The sequence below is a fragment of the Muntiacus reevesi genome, chromosome 11 (genome assembly GCF_963930625.1).
Source record: "Muntiacus reevesi chromosome 11, mMunRee1.1, whole genome shotgun sequence".
Classification (NCBI taxonomy): domain Eukaryota; kingdom Metazoa; phylum Chordata; class Mammalia; order Artiodactyla; family Cervidae; genus Muntiacus; species Muntiacus reevesi.
The window spans coordinates 19,740,443-19,762,189 of NC_089259.1; the positions used below are offsets into that span (position 1 = coordinate 19,740,443).

Below are 21,747 nucleotides of genomic sequence, written 5' to 3' on the forward strand. Positions count from 1 at the left end.
ACTGCAGAAAACAAAGACTTCCTGCTTAGGTCTGAGGCTGCCCCTTGCTCTCCTACAGTTCCTCATTTCCCTACCTTCCCTCAGGGTGACCGTGGGCGGCCCGAGTTCCAATTCGTGGATCAAATCCTTGAGTTCAGGCACCAGGGAGAGCAGACGGAACCTGAGGCCCCCCGCCCCTTGTGGTGGGGAGACTCCCTTCCCCTCCTCTGGAAATGTCCAGCCGTGGTGTGGAGGGACAGCTCCCCGTGGCTTCTGTCCCGGGTTCTGAGCTTTCACACCGTCCTTCCATGGGGATGCATGACATTTATGTAGCCAGTTTGATTTGATGTGTAAAAAAAATCACATCAAAGCAGAGAGAGCTTTAGCACAAGTAAGTGATTGATGACAGTGAAAATGTCTCCAAGTCCAAGGGAAAAAAGCTAAGAAAGTATACTTCTCTAGCACAGTATTATCTGCATTTGAAGCATTTTGGTACTCGTACTTCCTGGAGCAACTGAGACATGAATTATGTGCAAGCTCTGTGGAAAGAAGGCAGAGACAAGGTTTTCCACTTTCAGGGACCAGTTACATTGTTTTGAGAATCAGTTACCAGTTAGATGGATATGATCGAAGCATAAACCTGGACATTTATTGTCCCAGGCCCACTTTGTCAAATCTGATCAGGAGACTTGGACTTTTTATATTCTTCTATAGTATCTATCATTTCATAACCAGCTTTATGATCACGTTTTTTCTTTCTAATAGTGTTTTCTTAAGTCTCTGAGACTTGCTAGCAATTTAATTTAGTGGTAACTTGATTTGAAGCACATGTAAGGAACTTGCCTGGCGGTTCAGTAATTAAGACTCCATGCTTCCAATGCAGGGGGCCTGGGTTCAGTCTGTGGTCAGGGAACTAAGATCCCACATGCTTTGAGGCCAAGAAATAAATTTAATAAAGTTCCTTCATAACAGTGAGCCAACACTGGGGGCTAGACCATGTGTTAAGCAGCTTTTAAGACATGTGTATGTGCTCAGTCGTGTCCGACTCTTTGTGACCCCATGGACTGTAGCCCGCTAGGCTCCTCTGTCCATGGGATTCTCCAGGCAAGAATACTGGAGTGGGTTGCCATTTTCTTCTCCAGGGGATCTTCCCAACCCAGGGACTGAACCTGCGTCTCTTATGTCTCCTGCATTGGCAGGCAGGTTCTTTTACCAGCTGAGTCACCAGGGATAATAAAATAAAATTAAAAATGAAGCAGAGGCAAAGGTCTGTGTGGTCCCTTGGGGTGGATTTCCCCACCAAGACTGGCATACACAGGCTGCCTGAGGCTCTGTCGTAGCCACGACCCGTGGCATACGTGGCGTGTGTCTTTGCGTCCTCTTTCCTCAATCCCAGTAGGGTTTCTCTTTTGATACTCTTAGCACAGGAAGACTTTTGTTATCAGCCTTCTCAAAATCTTTTGGTAAAGCAATAGGCAATTCATCAATAAATGCGCACTGGGAGGATTTGTGCTTTTCTCTTGTATTGAAGTCACGAAAGGAAGTAACAGCTTCTTCTGGGTTTGGGGGAGGAGCTCAAGGATGAATACATATGGAAGCTTTCTCTCCGTGCCCATCTGAGATTTAGAAACGCTTCTCACTGTCACTGTGGAGAGTTATTAGGGGCGATGGAAAGAGATGTCTTTTCTATTTTTAACTATTTAGCTAAACACATAATAGATCAAAGTATTAGCAACTAGCGTTCTCACAGGAAAAAAAAAGTTCTCACAGAGGGTAGAGTTCTCTCTTCTGTATAGTGTGGTGACTGAGAACCTCACAGTCAGGCCAGGCTGTGTATGAGGCAGCTCTTCAGCTGCAGGCTCTGTAGGTTTGGACAAGGCACCTCATCTCTCTGACCCTCAGTTTCCTCATCTCTAACATAAGTGTAATATGAATGAAAAGCCCTCAAAGATTGTCAAAAACCGTCAATAATATAATGCATGTAAAATCAGCACAAGATTAAGGGGAAATTAGTGACACTTGTTAACATCATTCTTGTTAAGAAAAATGATAATAATCCATAAATCAAGCTTTCTAATAAGCTGACTGTTTCTCTCTGATTGTGCTGGTGGTGGTTTAATCACTAAGTCTTGTCCGACACTTGCAACCCCATGACTGTAGCCTGCCAGGCTCCTCTGTCCATGGGATTCTCCAGGCAAGAATGCTGGAGTGGATTGCCATTTCCTTCTCCAGCAGATCTTTCTGACCCAGGGATCAAACCCAAGTCTCCTGCATTGTAGGCAGATTCTTTACCAAGTGAGCTATGAGGGAAGCCCCCCAATTGTTGCATTTCCAATGGAAATATTGCCATGTGCTCCTACTCCCTCTTTGCCTGATACATTCAGCAGATGTTCACTGAGCTCTGTCTGCAGATCAGACTTTGTATTGGCCTCTTAGGACTCAAAGGTGACTAAGAAAAACAGTCCCTGCCTCTCTCGAGCTGTGCTGGATGTATGCAAACAAGGGAAAGGTGGACAGTTTGCTATTGCAGTAGAAAGTAGGTAGCCTCTTGATCTGGATCTCAGGAGATGAATAGATTCTCAGAGTTCTTCGGATCAGGAGGTGTGATCCAGACAGAACTGCAGAAACTCAGTATAGTGTTTTCAGGTATCCTGGAGACTTCTCAAGTGTGACTTGCTCCCTGACCTCCTCTGGTCCTTGATGGCAGTGGTGGTTTAGGTGGTTTAGTCGCTCAGTCGTGTCTGACTCTTTGCAACCCCATGGACTGTATGTAGCCCACCAGGCTCCTCTGTCCATGGAATTTTCCAGGCAAGAATCCTGGAGTGGGTTGCCATTCCCTTCTCCAGGGGATCTTCCCGACCCAGGGATCCTGAACCTGAGTCTCCTTCACTGGCAAGCAAGTTCTTTACTGACTGAGCCACCAAGGAAGCCACCCCTCTGGTCCTTGGAGGTTTGGGAAACTCATGAAGGTGGGAGTTTCAAAATCTAAGAGCCTGAGATTTCTGGAAGTAGATGCATAGCTGATTAGATTTCACCAAGTGGACTGAGACTTCCCATACTTTGGACAGTTTCATTTCTTTGCGATACATTCAAGCACCACCCCCTACTCTTCGGGGATGGAAGAGGACCTAAGCTGACATTTAGGTAGGTGTTAGTCTGTGTCTGAAAATCTGCTCCTATAGAGAAGTTGAAGACTTCGCTACCCTTTTCCCTTTAGAAGCATTAGACACAGGACCAGCTTCACGGCATGTGACCTATGCAGTCATACAAGCCCTCGTGCTTAAAAGGGCCCCACCCTTGGTTTAATGCTCTGCTGTCCCCATCTTGTAGTTCTTTTTTTTTTTTTAACAAAATGGGGTCTTTATACGCTCATAAGAGCATTTGCAGTGCAGTCCACAGAATGCTCATTGATGAGATAATAACCAGTTTTAAGATGCTTTCTAGTATAAATGATGCCAGATGAAACATAACTGCAAGAGGAAGGTATCTTTTACTCTTTTATCACCCTGGATCTGTAAACCTGGGAATGTTCCCTCATCTTGTTTTTAACTGCAAGGTGGTTGTATTTTGAATCCTTAAATCAAGAAGCCCCAGAGCAGCTTTATTACAAGGCTTGGGATCCAGCATTCATCATTGTGTTCTTCTGTGTTGGAATATTAACAGGACTGGAGTCCCATAAATTATGTATCTCTTGCTGAATGTTGCTGCCAGCTATGAGTGGCAAAGCAGTTCTTTCTGTAGCTTATTTGGTTTTGCAAGATCATTGATATGTATCGAGGTGCCTTAACAAATGAATTGTAGTTCGGATCACTGGGTGATTATGAGTCTGTTCAACTAGATGGATTTTCCTTCTTGCCCATGAATGTCACAATGGCATCAGTCCATACCCTGAAATGTATGAAGCATTAATCACAACCAGGAGAGATAGAAAATTGACTTTGTTTTTTAGTGAAAGATTTTATATTAGTCATTAATTTGTAAAGGAACTAGTAAGATGTTACAGTCAGTTCAAAGGGAAATTCAAAGAGTAGAAACATGCAGAGGCAATGGAGAGTGCTGAAATGCATTTGTATTTTCGCAACTGACTTCTTCTATGGGAGGAGCCAGGCGTGGGGATTCATTACATCTTCACTGGATAAGATTAATTTGCAATACTATCAGTTTCCTACAGTTTACAGAGTTATAAAATAGTACAATTGAAGATAATAACTGACTCCCACAGAGGCAGAAAACACAGAAGGGTGTGTCAGATTACACCTGATATTCCATTGAAAAAGATACCCAGTAATCTCTTTTTACCCATTTCCAAGTTTTTGATCTGAGAGATCCTCCCCTCTTCTCTCCTATAATCATAATAGTAAGATTATTCCTGGTCACAGAAAAACAGCTGGCCTCACAAAGTTTGACCTCATCATTTACATTGGTGTAGTAAGAGTATTAATTAACCTATAGGCCATCTTAGTTAACTTTGCAAATATGGAGCTGTATGGTATTAAGTAACTGTTAAGCCCATGAAATTTACAAAAGTTTTTATAAGGAATCTTGGATTGGGCTTTTCAGAGCCTCTGTTATCTGCTATTCCACGGCTAGGAAAACAAGCCCAAGAAAATCACCCGTTTTCACCTGTAATACTTATAACTTTGGTTGAATTCTTCGAGATTTTGTACATTTGATAGTTTCCTGTCCTGGAAGCTCTCTTAACACCTGTAATGCCAGGACCCTGCAAACCAGATACAGGACCAGTTTTCCTTTCGGGAAACGGGACCACTTCCCAAGGCATTGGCCCCCTTAGTTTCTGAAGAGGCTACTCATAACTGATTCAGTGCACGCCATTCTCTCATATGACACGGTGGGTAAGGGCTTGGTTGCCCAATGATATCCTGTGGATAGATTCTAATTAAACCTGTGAAATAAGTATATTGCTATGAAAATCAAGGTGACTCAGTAACAGTTTCTGAATTCTAGGGAGTTTCTGAGAATTGGATATTATTCTTAAGTGTTTAGATTTAGCTTGCCAAAGCATTAGAGACAGCCTAAAAAGTAAGAGAAAAGGCATCCTCATAGATCCAAAAAGCATAATGTTAAAACAACAGCAACAGTATTCTAGACAAGTAATGAAGTAAAATTTCCCTCTTCAGTTCATTCGGCCCTGTGTTGTTAATTCTTGCTCTGCTGGGTGTTGGTTTAGCAGTCTGCATTTGTAAATCCATCTATATCCAGGCTAAAAAGAGTCCTGAAATCCAAGGAAATCCTGACTCAGTCCACTAACCCAGTTTACAGACTAAGTTATGTCAATCTAGTACTCTTTGCCTAAGAGTCTAAAATGCCAGTATTTAAAAGTACCTGGTGCATAGAATCCTTTTCCACGAAACTCTGAGCTTGTCCCTTCTGGCCTGTAGCTTGTGACAAAGCCTTCAGGCAAACATTAGAATAATACAAATATACCTGTAGATTATAGAAACTTAGTGGGTAATTTTATACTGTGATAAATAATATCAGAATTGAGAAGAGTGAGATCCTCTATTGATATTCCCTACATAACTATTTCCCGAGCAGTTGATCAGTGTTTCCCCTGAAGGTAAAGCATATTGTGGACAGTGAAAGCACTGATAAAGCCCTAGGGTCTTGGGATGTAATATACAATCTGAGAAATATATTAATAATCTTTTAGCTATACTGACTTAACCTAGGGAAGACTAAGCATCTTCTGTGATCTGACAACTTTTGCAACTCTTAAAACAGTAACACAGTAAACAAATGTGATTTTTTTTTTAATACCATCTCTATTTTTATGAGGCAAAGGAAGCAGATCTCTGTGATTTTCCAGAACCCCTCTAGGAAATCTCAAATATAGTTTTAGGTGTAAAAAATATCCTAAGCAATTTTCCCCCCAAATATAGGGCTCAAGCTGGGAAGGCAAAACCAAAATTATTGTCAGAGGATACTTATCTTTAGATACTTAAGATAGGAGCACAGGTGCCTAAAAAAAAAATACTTGGCTATCTATATAATCAGGGTAAGCAGACTTGGGAAATAAATACAGAAAGCAACACCGTCTTAAAGAATTTAGCTCTTTTTACAAATGAGGGCCCTTGTTCTTCTTTTCAGTCCTTAAATAATCAAGAACTTTTCAAATCAGCATAAAGCTCTGAAAAGGATTTTGGTGAGACAAAATCTCTGCTAGCTAGGCAGATTCCATAGAAGGTAAGGAATATCCTTTTGCATTGTAGTCCAAGGCATTAATCAGCAAACTAAGGAAGCAAGCGATCAAAACCAAGGGAACTATACCAAGATTATAATGTATTTTGCCGCCTTTTTTTTAAGACTCCTGAGTATTATAAACCATAGTAAGCAAAATTCACTTTCCATGTTTTGTCCTTTATTTTCCTCTTTGATACTCTGGAACAAATTTATATTTTACTTTAAAATTGCCTTTTTCATTCAAGCTCTCTCAAAAGTATAAAATGGAGTTTTCCAGAGGCTACATGAGTGACATCATAATGCCTACAGAAAGAGATGAATGTCTGGCTCTTTGCTGCTAAGCCAGACATTAGAAAGACTTGCACAGATATTAAACAATGCCATTTTGCCTTCAGAATACCTTGTTTTGGAAAATACATTTTCCCCCAAATATATATTATTTGGCTAAAAGGGAATGGATTCATCATTGCTGCTTTCAGATGGATCAATAGTTTAAAAATTTTTCAGATTGATTTCACGTATTGTCGTTCAGTTGCCAAGTCGTGTCCAACTCTTTGAGACTCCACAGACCGCAGCATGCCATGCTTCCCTGTCCCTCACCATCTCCCAGAGTTTGCCCAAGATCATATCCACTGAATCAGTGATGCCATCCACCCCATCTTATCCTCTGTCGCCCTCTTCTCCTTCTGCCTTCAATCTCTCCCAGCATCAGGGTCTTTTCCAGTGAGTCGGCTCTTCACATTTAGGTGGTCAGTTATACTGATAGTTACCACTCACTTAAACTAAAGCTCTTTCATGTCCTCAAATAAGACTTGAGAATGTAAAGGGGTCCTGAGACTAAAAAGTTTGAGAACCACTGCTTTAAAACTACTCTCATTTTTTTTCCCTCCCCAAAACAAAAACGCAGACACAGTTGTATTTCCTTGTCATCATTGCACCTGGCACTGTCTCAGCCACCCATTTTAATTCTAGTTATTAACCAAAGTAACTAACTTATTTTGTAGAGAAAACTGGGAGGACAGAGGATATGGGTAATTACGAACTTTCCATCATAGGGAGCATCTTAGCACAGCTCATGAAACATGTGACGTCAGCTTCTACTGCAATCACTTTTACATCCCTCATAGCTCAGTTGGTAAAGAATCTGCCTGCAATGCAGGAGACCCGGGTTCATTTCCTGGGTCAGGAAGATCCCCTGGAGAAGAGAATGGCAACCCACTCCAGTATTCTTGCCTGGAGAATCCCATGGGCAGAGGAGCCTGGCAGGCTACAGTCCACGGGGTTGCAAGAGTTGGACGTGACTTAGCGACTAAACCACCAAAGTGGTAAAAGAAAGGAATATGTTCATTTGACATGACTCATCTAAGTTATGTTGGGCTTCCCAGGTGGCGCAGTGGTAAAGAATCCCCCTGCCAATGCAAAGATGCGGGAGATGGGGGTTTGATCCCTGGGTTAGGAAGTAGGAAATGGCAACCTGCTCCAGTATTCTTGCCTGGAGAATCCCATGGACAGAGAAGCCTGGCAGGGCTTCAGTCCATGGGGTCAAAAAGAGTTGGACTTGACTAGCACACACGTGCCTAAGCTAGTCTCTTTATAGCACATAAAAATAAGCAAACATGTATAATCTTAAATATTATGCTTTACAGTCGAAATTTCAGTAACTTATTTAGAAATGATCAAGACTTCCCTGGTGGTTCAGTGGTTAAGAATCCACCTTCTAAAGCAGTGGACGCAAGTTCAATCCCTAGTCGGGGAACTAAGAGCCCACATGCCAAAGGTCTACTGAGCCCTCAAGCCATAACTGGAGAGAAGCCTGAATGCTGCAAGGAAAGACTCTGAATGCCCTATGACCCGATGCAGCCAAAAATAAATAGATTAATTTTTTTAAAAAAGAAAGAAATTATCTAGTGTAGGTGTCTCAGTTCAGTTCAGTCGCTCAGTCGTGTCTGACTCTTTGTGACCCCATGAATCGCAGCACACCAGGCCCCCCTGTCCATCACCAACTGCCGGAGTTTACTCAAACTCATGTCCATCGAGTCGGTGATGCCATCTAGCCATCTCATCCTCTGTTGTCCCCTTCTCCTCCTGCCCCCAATCCCTCCCAGCATCAGGGTCTTTTCCAATGAGTCAATTCTTCGCTTGAGGTGGCCAAAGTATTGGAATTTCATCTTCCACAGTGTAGGTGTCTAGTGACTATTAATTAGTTCAACTTACTATGATTCCATTGTAAGTTACCCAAAGAGCTTGGGAATTATCTTTAAGTTGGTATGCTACAAAACATAATTATTATCTAAAGTTTATCAGAAATATTATTTAATTGAACCCACTTATTTTTCATAATCTTAAATATTATATAGGCATAATATTAGCTTATTTGACCATTTATCTTATGTAACTTTAGAAGAAATCAACCCGAGTAAAACAAAATGTACAGTTGCATTATATTTAACATTAATAAATCCAGAAATAGACATGGCTGTGTTTTGAAACTCATCGCACTCCTCTTATTTGCCAAAGAGTTAACCTTAGTTTTATGAACTTGGGAGTCTTAAAATATCACTGAGTTAGATAGTATTTTCTGTAAAATAATTTTTATTTTTAAGCCTAGTAAATTAAAGCATTAATTTCCTTATTTTCTGTGAAGTTCAGGAATATTCAGTTTGTATAAACATTTGCTTATCTTTATAAGCAAGTGCTTATAATTTAATAGGTACCATAATCTAATGTATTGACACCTTTAAAAATAGGAAAGCATTCCATACACAAGAGGTAAAGACCCCCTGAATTTCAGACACAGACAGAGCTTAACAGCTTCAGTCATACAACTGGAGCCACAAGTCAGAAGTAAACACAAACACACACACACACACACAATCACCAACCCAGATTCCACAGAATTACTCTCCTTCCCAGTGAGCACAGAACTCTCAATTAATTTGAGCTCAAAACAAGAATATTCAAACAAAAACCGCCAAGAAACCAGACTCCCCGTTCTTTCTCTCACAAGGTGGAGTGGATCTCTATCATCTTTTGTTGGTAGTCACCACATTGTCAGACCCTTAAGCTGGATTCCCCACCAGGAGGGAATAACTTGTCAGCCGTGTCCCAACCAGAAAGAAAAATAAGACAAACTGAGGAAAGAGGGCATGAGAACTAGAGAGGGACGCTCAGTGAACTCAGGCCTGTTGCTGCTGTGGGTTCACCCTGGGAGCCGAGCTGGCACCTCGAACCTCAGGTTACCTGGCTCCAGGTGCCCGATGACCTTACAACTGTTACACGGACAGATGGCAGAGGTTTTATTTAATTGATCAGTTAAGGAACCAGTAAGATTATAAGCAGTTCAACCGCTTTTTTCCTGAAGTGTTGGTAACTGACAGAGACCGCCTCTTCTTGGGGCCTTAGCATCTCACATGAGCATTTTAAAAATTTGACCTGTGGTTGATTTACCATGTTGAGTTAGTTTTAGATACACAGCAAAGTGATCCAGTTACACATGTACATATATTTGTTGTTGTTGTTGTTTAGTTGATAAGTTGTGTTCTACCCTTTTGCAACCACATCGACTGTAGCCCACCAGGCTTCTCTGTCCACAAGATTTCCCTGGCAAGAATACTGGAGTGGGTTGCCATTTCCTTCTTCAGGGGATCTTCCCAACCCAGGGATCAAAGCAGCATCTCCTTTGTTGGCCAGCAGGTTCTTTACCACTGAACCACTAGGGAAGAACATATATATATATATATTCCATGTGCTATACAGTAAATCCTTGTTGTTTATTTTATATGTAGTGGTGTGTATCTGCTAGTCCCATAATCACAATTTATCCCTTCTCCATGTGCCCCTTTGGACATAAATCATAGCAGTATTTTCTCAGTTAGTGTCCCAAGGCAAAAGAAATGAAAGCAAAAATAAGCAGATGGACCTAATCAAATTTACAAGCTTTTGCACAGTAAAGGAAGCCATCAGCAAAACGGAAGGACAACCTATGGAACAGGAGAAAATATTTGCAAAAGATGTAATCAACAGAGGCTTCATTTCCCAAATACACAAGCACCTCGGACAACGCAACATCAGAAAACAAACAACCCAATCCAAAAAAATGGCAGAAGACCCAAGTAGGCATTTCTCCAGGGAAGACCTGCAGATGGCCAACAGGCACATGAAAAGATGTTCAACATCGCTAATTATTAAACGAGCATCTTGACTTATTTTAAATGTTGAAAGTCTCTAGTACTCTCCCGACATTAGCGTGTGGACCATTCCATTTCAATCTCCAAGGTCTGCTCTTGAATGGCACTCGGGGGCAAGCCTGCACGTGAGTCACCACCAGGCTTCCTGCCCTCGGGGCTCTCCCTGCCCTCGGGAACCGTCACTGACTCTTGCTTCTTCGGCAGTGACAAGGTCCAGGCCCTGTCCTACGCACAGCACACGCGGCAGCTCATCTCCTGTGGCGGTGATGGCGGGATCGTGGTCTGGAACATGGACGTGGAGCGGCAGGAGGTAGGTTCACAGATGGCTCGAGCCATCCCTCCGTGGCCACTGGGCTGGGCTCTGCGCCTCCGACTCCGCTGAGAAACGCCTCAGCCTCCCCTCCTGCTCACTTTTTTTCTTTCGGTTGTGCTGGGTCTTCGTTGCTGTGTAAGCGTTTCTGTAGTTGGGGCTAGCTGGGGCTACTCTCTAGCCGTGGTGTGCGGGCTTCTCACCGCAGTGGCTTCTCTTGTTGCGGAGCGCAGGCTTTAGGGCACTCAGGCTTCCGAGGTTGCGGCACTTGGGCTCGAGAGCACAGGCTCAGTGGTTGTGCACACAGGGGCTTAGTGGCTCGGCCGCATGTGGAATGTTCCTGGACCAGGGATCAAACCCCTGTCTCCTGCGTGGGCAGGCAGATTCTTTACCACTAAACCACCAGGGAGGCCCACTTTTTTCTTTGAGAAAACCAGGAAAATAAGACATGTTGTGTCAGAAAATCAGAAAAACAATAATAGTAGAATAAAATACAGGAGCTTCCTTTTATAAGCCGCTCACAAAGTGGCATGTGATACTCATGCCGTGGGGACGTGTCAGAAGACTGGGACTAAGCTGTTTAGACTTCAGATCTACGGCACCATTTACAGCACAAGTTCAGAGGAGAAGAAACATTTATTTTCAGGTATTTACAGCCCTTTGGTATAAAGTGAGCTATGAAAGCAGACCACTCGGTCCTTTAATGTTATTGGGGGAAATGGCGGCTGGTGTGTGAGAAGTGGGCTTTGATGAAGAATCCTAGTTTGGTATTAATAGAAATATTAGAAATAATTTTTTTGTGTTTATGAGTCACATTCTAAACAGTTCTCCAGATATAGATATATACATTGTCATTTTTAAGCATTTATTTAAGTTTTGTCATGACATTCTTTTTTCTTTTTTTTTTCATTTACTATTTACACAATTTCTTATTGAGATAAAATCTACAGAACATGAATTTTGCCAATTTCACCATAACATTCTTTTTTCAATGAATTTGCTTTTTCATCGTTCAGCATCATAACATCTGGTTTGTTTACTGAACGTTCCCTTTGACAAGTACTTTGAAGTTAACCATTTTCTCATTTCCCTAGAATAATGCTGGGTAAATTTTCCCTTTGACCATGTGTATTCTAATGTGTCCTCACAGGATACAAGAATTAGAAGAGCAACACTTTAAAAATTAGACAAAAAGTAAAAATTAGACCAAGGCCATTTCCCAACTTCTTTCCACAGCCTCACCCCAGTCTCATTTCAAGAGAGTCGTTGCTGGTACCCACAATGCCGTGCCTTTCAAATGCCAGTAATTAAATGCTTAAGAAGATTAAGGCTTGATTTGCTCAAACCATAAATCCACAGGAGTTCTATTAGTAACTAATTAAAATGATCCTTTCAGTCAGGAAGTGGGGAATTGTGGAATATTGCTTTTGAAAATGCAGTTTGGCCCCATTGGCATACAGACAGTGTGTGCCAGCCAGGTGCATGGCGGCCTGCTTTGGGTGGGGGACAGTCACGCCCGGTGTATCCAGGCTTCTTCCCAGGCCTGACTGACCGACCAGACCCGGCGGGGGAGCCGCTGGGCTCGTCTCCCTGTGTGCACACAGCCTCCGCCCTCGACGGACAGCAGTCCAAGGAGACTACCAGTGCACTCTCCAGAGAAGGAAGCCAGGCGGCCGGTCTGTGGGCAGTCCTTGGAGCCACCTTGCTACAGTGATGCCTTTTGACATGCAGATATACGGGCACTTGGTACTTGTTGACTATTGTAAATCTTCTCAAGTGATTGAAAGCTCTAACTGAGCGGTGATGACGGTTGCACCTGTTTTTCGCAGTGTCATATGTGATAAACGTGCAGCCTCCCAGGTGTATCCGGGGCTGCTTTCCGGTTGTGATAGGTGCCGTGCAGCGCTCAGCTCGGGAACGTAATGAAACTGTCACTGCCCCGAAGGGGTGGGAGCCTTTCTGGAAGAAAAGGCGTGGAGGGGAAAGCTTCAGAAAATGATTCGATGGTAGAAATAAATCAACCACAGTTGATAGGAGTTAGAGTATCAGAACTGGGGCTTGTCACCATCAGCTCGCCTTCCAGTGAAGGGTTTGTGGCAGGAGAGAGTGAGCGCATTCTGACCGAGACAAGAAACACCAGGAGCAAAGACCAAGTGAGCGGGAGTGGTGGCGTGCAGAGCAATGCGTGCGGAGCGGATGGGGTGGCAGCCCAGAGGGCGGGCAGGTGGGGGAAGGCCTTGAGTGGCTGAACACAGATCTGTTTGACATCTTGATGTAGGTTAAACGTGTGTTTATACATTTAACGAAATAGGATTTTTCACAATTTTATTATTTTTTAAGTATACATAATACACGTTCTTTGTAGGAAAATTACAGTGCTCGTTAACAAAGAGAATGTCAGTTACTCAGGGTTGTTGCTGAGTCGCTAAGTCATATCCCAGTTATTGCAACCCCATGGACTATAACCCACCCAGGCTTCTCTGTCCATAGGATTTCCAGGGCAAGAATACTGGAGTGGGTTGCCATTTCCTTCTCCAGGGGACCTTCCCAACCCAGGGACTGAAGAATCTAGCGGATTCTTTACAGCTCGGCCACCGGGGAAGCTCATCCATGATCTATATCACCACCCAGAAGTATCACCCTTCACATACTGGCAAACATCCCTTCTTACATTTTTCTCTACAGATACACATGTTAGATTTTTCTTTTTTTGACAAAAAAGAGAATCGTACTACACATGCTGATTTTTCCCCCCTTTTCAGAGCCCTACTCTCAGTTCCCTCCTCTTAGACACCCACTAACGTGTTTTATACACATCCTAAACCTGCATGCTTCCTTGTAAAACATGGCTGTGTGTGTGTTTTGTAAATCTTCCTTATTTTCCTACATCATAACTGTTCCAAAAAAATCACAACATAGATAAGTCTTTTAGGGGTAAACTGTTGTCTTCAGCTAAGAAACTTTGTATTATTTTATTGGTCTGTCTTTACATGAATTAGAGCATGAAAATTACCAGGCAAATCGAGACTTACTTCTTTCCCTCAGTTTTTGGTTGTTTTTTTTTAATGTATTATCATTCTTTCTGTACCCTTGTCATTGCACTCTGCATTTTTTATTTTTTCGGTCGTGCCGTACAGCGTGTGGGATCCTACTTCCCTGGTCAGGGATATGACTCAGGCCCCCTGTATTGGAAGCTCAGTGTCTTAACTACTGGACCACCAGGGAAGTCTCTTTTCCTCAGTTTTAATAAAATAAATAAACTTCCTTAAAGTGTCATCTTTTTACTTTCTTTTTTTTTTTTTTCTCCTGAGAAAATACACAGCTTTAGGTTTGTTTCTGCTTAAAGCTAGGGGAGAACTTCCCCAGGTTCAACTCCTGGTCCTGGAAGATTCCACATGCCATGGGGCAGCTAAGCCCGTGCGCCTCAACTATTGAGTCTGCGCTCTAGGGCTGGTGAGTCACAACTACTGAAGCCCTAGGGTCCGTGCTCAGCAACAAGAGAGCGGCCCCTGCTCGCTGCAGCTAGAGAATGCCTGTGCAAAGCAATGAAGACCCAGTGCACCCAAAAATAAATAAAGTAACTTTTTACAAAAGAATATAAGGATTCTTTTTAAAATAAAAAATAAAGGTAGGGAAATAGACTAACCCTGCTGACTGACATGACAGCGGACTAGTGCTTCTCTGAATACCCGCTGTGGTCATGTCGTGTCCCCCCAGCACATGTAGCTGCATGCCAGGGTAATAAGCAGATGTATATAATTGTACACAGTCAGAGAGAATATAATTGTATATGATCAGAGAGTATGAGATAATTGCATATGATCAGAGACTATGAGATAAAGTCCTAAACCAACATAGCTGTCTGTGGTGTGGCCCCTACATCCAGCCCCTCCAGCCTCAGCCCTTTACACCCTCTCCCACCTCCAGCCCTGCTCTCCCCACCCCCACCCTGCGCTCCAGCCATCCTGCCCCGCTCTCAGCCCCGTATGCCTGGTCTCCTGTCATCCCTCCCCAGATCTCAGCTTGTCATCATTTGTCAGAGATAAATCCTGAGCCCCACCCTGGATCATCCTGTTCTCATAGCTCTCTGTGCTTCTCTTTCTCTGGCTTTGATCTACTGTTTCAAATAATAACTGCTGCTAATATGATTGTCATGTTTCATCTACCCTCATATTATAAGCTCCATGGTGTTAAATTCTTTTTCTTCCCCACTGCATCCCCAGGACCTGACACATCATGAGGCATTCAGTAAATAGTTTTTAAATGATTGAGAAATCACATGTGTTTCTTAGAGACACATCTTGACCCCGTAAGTTTCAGCGGTGTCGCTGCTTCCATGATCCTCACTGCTTCTCACTGTCACCTGTTGTGTGCTTTATTTGGCAAGACCCCTGAATGGTTGGACAGTGATTCCTGCCAAAAGTGCGATCAGCCTTTTTTCTGGAACTTCAAGCAAATGTGGGACAGTAAGAAAATTGGCCTGAGACAGGTGGGTGATATGCTTGCTTCATCAAAATGTTATCACATAGAAATAACTTTACCTTGTGATCTTGGAGAAATAGCATCCCTGGGTGGGAGCTGTGATGGGGGTAAGTTATTCTCTTGGAGTTGCTTTGTGCAAAATTTATTCCCTTTCTCTACTGAAGCTCATTCCTGCTGGATTTTGCTTCTGTAGTGACTTGTTCCCAGTAGTTAAGAGATATGATTTTAGAATTCTAGTGGCATCTAGTGAAACATACCTTAAAATTAGAGAGGCCGAGCTTAGCTCAAATGGTACCAAACCATGAAATTATGTAAGTGATACTTATTTCTCTTTAATTTCACTTTTGTTCCTTCCGTCTTAGTTTTAGTTATTTAGATCTACTTATAAGACAGCATTTTCAGCCTGATTCTCTGGTTGAGTTTGGTTTGCCCCCCACCCCCCACCCCCACCCCCCCGCCGGAGAAATCAAATGCCAGTCACCCAGCTTGAGCACCGCCAACATGCAGACAGTGAATTGAGCCTGATTTCATCCCAGTTCTTCACCGAACAGGTGATCTCTGGAGGTGGCACTTCCTCCGTAAACCCTCCGTACACCCGACACCCTTAAGATAACCTGACTGCAGGATGGGTCCTCTGGTTCACATTGATGATAACTGGAAAGGACCAAGACTGGGGAAAGGGGCGCGCGGGGCCGTGGCACAATCAGATTTACTTCCTAAACAGTCCTCATTCTGAGTAAACAGAATCCAAAAAGAAGACACCTGGCACGTGCTTCCAGTGCGCAGGGGGCCTCCCGTTGGCCATCCGCACCTGGAGGCTGTGGGTCACACCTGGGCGTACCAGGCGCGGCGGAGGCACGCAGGCGCAGTGAGCACGTTTTCTCCTCCCTCCAGCACCACTGCCGCAAGTGCGGGAAGGCGGTCTGCGGCAAGTGCAGCTCCAAGCGCTCCCCGATCCCGCTGATGGGCTTCGAGTTTGAAGTGAGGGTGTGTGACAGCTGCCACGAGGCCATCACAGATGAGGAGTAAGTCCTAGCAGTCCGCAGAATTTTCAAGGTTAAGGGGCGAGTGCGATCTGAGCGCTGCGCCGAGCCCCACAGCCACAAATAATGGCACCCTGGTTCCTGGTGGTTTCCAAAACGGACCGTGGCAGGTGGGCAAAGCCCTCCTTTCCACCAGGAGGTGATGTCCCCTTGTGAGGCGAGAGGAGAGAGTGCAGCGCTGAGAAATCATCTCTGTGCTGTTGTCAATCCCAGGGGTTTGTGCATTGAAAATAGATGTTCTTGGAGCAAATCCTCTGCCTGCTCATTTACTGGAGAATTGCCCAGGAGTACAGGAGCCCGAGCTTTGAGCTTCACTTTTAGCCCGAGCTGGTATCTTTGCAGGAGCGAATAAGCCCATGGGCTCCAGAGGTTTTATTTTCCAGAAAGAGCCAAGTCTCTTCTTCGAAGAGTCTTGTACCACCAATGCCCAGCTGCAGAATCTTGATGGTTGTTCTTGCCCAATAACCCAGGACCTGAGATTACAGTGCTTTTTTTGGGCGGGGAGGGGTGTAGGGAGTGAAGATCCATGTTGTCTTTTTTTCTTTCTTTAAAAATTTTTAAATTCTCTTGGCCATGCTGCACAGCATATGGGTTATTAGTTTCCCAACCAGGTATCGACCCCTCGCCCCTTCCATTGGATGCTCAGAATTTTAACCACTGGATTGCCAGGAAAGACCCTATGTTATCTTTTTAATGTTAGCTGTTGCAAACTGCCCTCCATGTAAACAGTGTTCTTCACCAAGTGTCCCTTTTAGTGAATTAGAATCTCACAGGGGACTTGTCTACCCAATTCTCACTGCACCACCCCCCCCCATATAATGTAGTAAAATCATTTTAAGTACTAGATGGATGTCCTAAAAATGCATATAAATAGAAACATATTTCAGATGCACTTGAGGAGGTCAGCATTTAGAAGAAATTCTTGGCAAGTTAATAAAGCATTCTCTTGCAGATAACCCTCATGTTAATGTATGTGTTTTTTTATTCTTATTTAGTCACAGCAAGTATACATTAGGATGCCCTTGCATAAGTAAGCATTTATGTTCATTGATTATTTTCTGCTCATCATATGTAATGAAATTAATAAGAGTGCTTCTCATTAAATTAGGGAGCTGCAGGAGACTTTAGGCGTATTCCCATTGAATTCTTCATTAAAGACACAGATCCAGAGGGTCTAAGTGACTACAGATTAAACCTAATTCTTTAATTCTAAATATTTTAATGCAATCATCATTTTTAGGATACTGAAGATCTGTTCTCCAGATTGGGCAATTAACAGCTGTCTTCAGAGAGCCCACTGCTGAGGAGTGGGAACTCGAAACATGATTAGAAAACTGCAGCCTAATCCCCTATGTCTCTGTCCCACATCACTGGTTCTTCTGCCTCTTCCCCGTGGCTGCATTTTGTATTGCCTCGAGAGCATCTAGGCAGTTAGCAGCCTTCTTACTAAAAAAAAATGCACAGCTTGAAAAAATAAAAAGCAAGTAACAGTGTTTGTTTATATATTGTTTTACTTGTTAAAGCATTAGAATGCCACAGAAAAACCCGAGTCTACATTTATACCAGGGTAAAGAAGAGAAAGAGTAAATAGCCCTTAGATGAAAGTAATAGTGTCTTAGGCATTTTAACAAGTGTGCCTTTTTTAAAATTAAATAGACCAAAGTAGACTTTTATCAGCAAGTCCTTCTGAGGTCAAACTTAGCAAAAGCATGATGGGTTATTTTAAAGATTTGTTAACAGCACAGGTAGAGAATCTCACAGACTCAATCAGAGTAACAAATTTCTCCAAAAACTTTCTAAAGAAACTTCATCATCTCTTGACCATTTTGGACAGTCTAAGAATCCTTTCACTCTTTTCATCCCCAGAAAATAAAAGTAGCTCTGAGGAGCATCTCTTAACAGCAAGGTCATTTGAGCCATTTGGCTAAAAATTAGAGCTTACTGTCACTCTAGATCTTCATTCATATACTCTGCCTTTCACTCCTGGAAACTTCCTTTGCTCCCTCCAGACGCGCGCCCACCGCGACCTTCCACGACAGTAAACATAACATCGTGCACGTGCACTTTGATGCGACCAGAGGATGGTTACTGACTTCGGGAACTGACAAGGTTATTAAGGTAGGATGACATCATAATTTCAAAGCTTTCCGTCTTTGTTGTTCAGTCGCTTAGTCGCGTCCAACTCTTTGGGACCCAGTGGACTGCAGCACACCAGGCTTCCGTGTCCTTCACCATCTCCCAGGGCTTGCTCAAACTCACGACCATTGAGTTGGTCCATTTCCATCTTTGGCCCTATGTAAATGTACAGAAGCATCAAGACTGTGTGAGGTGTGCTCAGAAACTTTCTCTTAAAGCTTCCCCTGAGCAATGAGCATCTTTGAGAACCCATTACACACCGTGTACAGTCACTGGCTATATACACTAGAATGAGACCTGGCCCTCCCCTGAAAGAAAGAAGACATACTCTTAAGAAGACAGTTAATTATTATTAACTGTCACATGTTCAGCAGCCAAAAGAGTAAAACGGACAAGAGTTACTGGGAGAGTTCAGGGGCAGAAGATGGTGCTACTGGCCTTGGCTTCGTGAGGATAGTAGGTTTTGAGCCGAGCATTGGATAAGCCAACAAGTAATAAACAGGATCTTTTCCCAGTGAGATCAGTTAATCCAGAAGCAGTCCTCCAGGGCCTCTCCAAGAACTGTGCTAGGCCACTTGGATTCCCTGCCGGGGCCAAAGCCCAGGACTAATGAGGCCATGCCCACGTCATTCTCTGAGGCTCCCAGTGGCAGAGGCTCGCCTGGTTCACTGAGCCCAACTTCCCGGGCCTCTTCTGGTTTCTTCGTGGAGGCAGCTGCAGGATAAGGTGGTTAGAGTAACCCTCTTTGGAAGCCACCAGCCCTATGTGGCTTTTTAAAGTAAATTCTGGGCACCTGGGTTCCTTTATTTTTGAAATCGGGACATCTCGCAGAACTGTTTGGAGGATGAGATGAGATACAGAAGGGACCCAACACATCTGGCTACCCATTTGTTGCCTTATAGTGTTACTTCCCTTCTTCCTTGAATGAATCTCATTTGCCTTTATTCTCCATCAGCTGGATTAAAACTTCCAGCTGCCTTTGTCCTTTTTTTGAGGGTTATGTTGAACTTTTTGATGGACAAGTTTACTACTGTATAGGTTTAACCATGATGCTCATGTAGTACTCAGTTCCTTATTAAGTTAAAAAATGGACTTGAATTCAATTACAGTGACTCCTTATACACGTGATATGGCTCCTCAACCCAGCTGAATGGTAGTTCATCAGTGCTCAGTTGCTCAGGTGTGTCCCACTCTTTGCAACTACCTCATGGACCGTAGCCCACCAGGCTCCTCTGTGCGTGGGCTTTTCCAGGCAAGAACACTGAAGTGGGTTGCCGTTTCCCCCTCCAGCTGTTCATCAGAGATCTTTTTCTTTTCACAGTTGTGGGATATGACCCCAGTCGTGTCTTGATGCCCCTTCCAGGCGCCAGAAAGACAGAATTTACTCAAGAAACGGTTGTTCTAACCCAAATCATGACTGCAGCGGTAAAGCAGATGTGCAAGTGGCGGGAGAGAAGCCGAAAAGCTGAGCTGAGCTTGCGTGTCGCCTGCACACGTGGCGGTGAGCGGTCTGAGCTCTTGTGAGGGAACTCTTTCAACTTGTTCATACAATATAAAAAGAGGATATTTTTTTAACAAATGGTTTATACAGTCTGGCTCTGCTCCCTTGTTTTGAGTATACCGAAAACTCAGCGTGGGGTATTTTAAGTTTTATATTTGTCAACACTTGGTTTTAGCTGTTTCTTTGTGTGCTGGAGAAATGAGGAGTGTATAACTGTTCAGGGTATTTGGGGTCGTTGTGAAGTAGTTTCCGTGTTCCTCTTCTTCGGGCACATATCCTGTGGTCTGCATCTTCTCCCTACTCAGCTTCTTCCACTGTTCCCCGGAGTGAACATATTCACAATTTATTTGCAGTGTGTCTGCTTTCGTAGGAGTCCCCCTCCATTGAGGGATCTGGAAAACCATCCTTGTGGTTTTCCCAGCTGATTTCTTAAATTGCCCGAAGGATGATCCATTTGTAATGTCTAGATCTTACAAGAGTGGAAATGACCTTATGTTTCTGCCTCAGTTTTTCTCTTTCCTACATTAAAAAAAGAAAAAAAAAAAAATGCTGTGAGAAAGCCACTCCCAGCCACGGAAGTAGATTATCAAACTCAGACCTTCAACTCTCAGTGCCTGGATCCTTTCTAATTCAGTGGGAGCTTTCTGAGCCTTTTGGGTTTTAGTTTTATTGACACAGCTCTCCTTCGCTCTTGATATTAAAAACAAGCAAAAGGAAACAACAAAACCCTGTGTCCTTCAAGAATAGTGTCTTTAAGATCTGTGGTTCTGTGTGATGTCACCTCTGAACTTGAACATGCTCATTGCTGTGAGGTTGTATGCTGCTTTATTCCTCACTGTCTGTATTTGCTTCCCCTTTCAAAACCAGATATTTAAAGATTTTTATCTTTGTGTATTTTATCAGAACACTTTGCACGCTTTAATACTCCAACTGTGTGATCTGAGACATAAAAGGTACTCAGTCCCACAGCTCCTGCTGTGTGTTCCAGTTGGGAATGTACAGAAAAGAGGGGGCGGGGAGGCTTTAGGAAATGAGCCTGAGGAACCCTGATTTTAAGGGAATCCAATCATCTTGATAAGTTGAGATATTCTTGTGTGTAGAGGCCCCATTTGGGATACTTACTTTCAACCTGTAAAAGGAGGATTTAAATGAGCAGCAGGCATGTGTTCTGTGCCCGCCTCCTTCTCAGCACTTTACCGGGACCACCTCATTCATCCCTCACCCTTCAGGAGCATCAGGGGACCGCTGAGTCCTTGGGGTTCACACGGTTACACAGAGCCTTGCAGATCACAGGCCAATGACTTGCCCTTCCCTGTGTGAGCCCTGCCTCTGCAGGGTCTTGTTCTCTGCTGACTTGACAATTGAGGGTGGTCGTCGTTTCTCCCCTCATGATCATTGATTACTTTTCTAACTGGGAGAAGGACTCGCAGCCAGACTTGGACAACCCACCCGCCACCCCAACACTGACCAGTTGTGTTTCCTGGTGACAGACCTCCTCGATTCGGTTCTGCTACTGCAGCTTTGGGGCACAGGACAGTAGGTATGCCCCGTGCAGCCGTGGTACATGACAGCCATGACCTGGGACATGAGGGCAGATCAGCCCACGTGACCGTACTCCGAGGCTGTGGACACAGACACAACAACGTGCAGAAGCAATTACCACTTGGCACTCAACTGCCCCTTCCACCCTACCCTTGCTGGCCATCAGTGAAGCCATCATAACTAACCTGAGTCTCTCCTGCATGGTTGTGACAGAGCTTTAAAAAGGGAATTCAATTTAAAATATTCAAAGATCTGTTTTGTAGTTTACTACTAGAACCTGGAGCCACTTACAGAGTTGTCCGTAATAAAAAACGACGTGGTAGACATGAGTAGTAGAAATGAATGGCTCTCTTCTCCCTTCCTTTG

The 21,747-nt window shown here is 43.6% G+C and overlaps 1 protein-coding gene across 2 annotated transcripts in view; it reads left to right on the forward strand.

Annotated features, from left to right (window-relative positions):
- WDFY2 (WD repeat and FYVE domain containing 2) overlaps positions 1–21,311 on the forward strand; it is a 175,368-nt gene extending 154,057 nt beyond the window's left edge. For both annotated transcript variants that reach the window (XM_065902253.1, XM_065902254.1), the window contains exons 8-12: positions 10,572–10,677; positions 15,065–15,166; positions 16,054–16,184; positions 18,212–18,320; positions 19,660–21,311. In XM_065902253.1, coding sequence (XP_065758325.1) covers positions 10,572–10,677; positions 15,065–15,166; positions 16,054–16,184; positions 18,212–18,320; positions 19,660–19,689 — 478 coding nt within the window. In that variant the 3' untranslated portion in view covers positions 19,690–21,311. The remainder of the gene's footprint in view (positions 1–10,571; positions 10,678–15,064; positions 15,167–16,053; positions 16,185–18,211; positions 18,321–19,659) is intronic.
- The last annotated feature ends 436 nt before the right edge of the window (positions 21,312–21,747 follow it).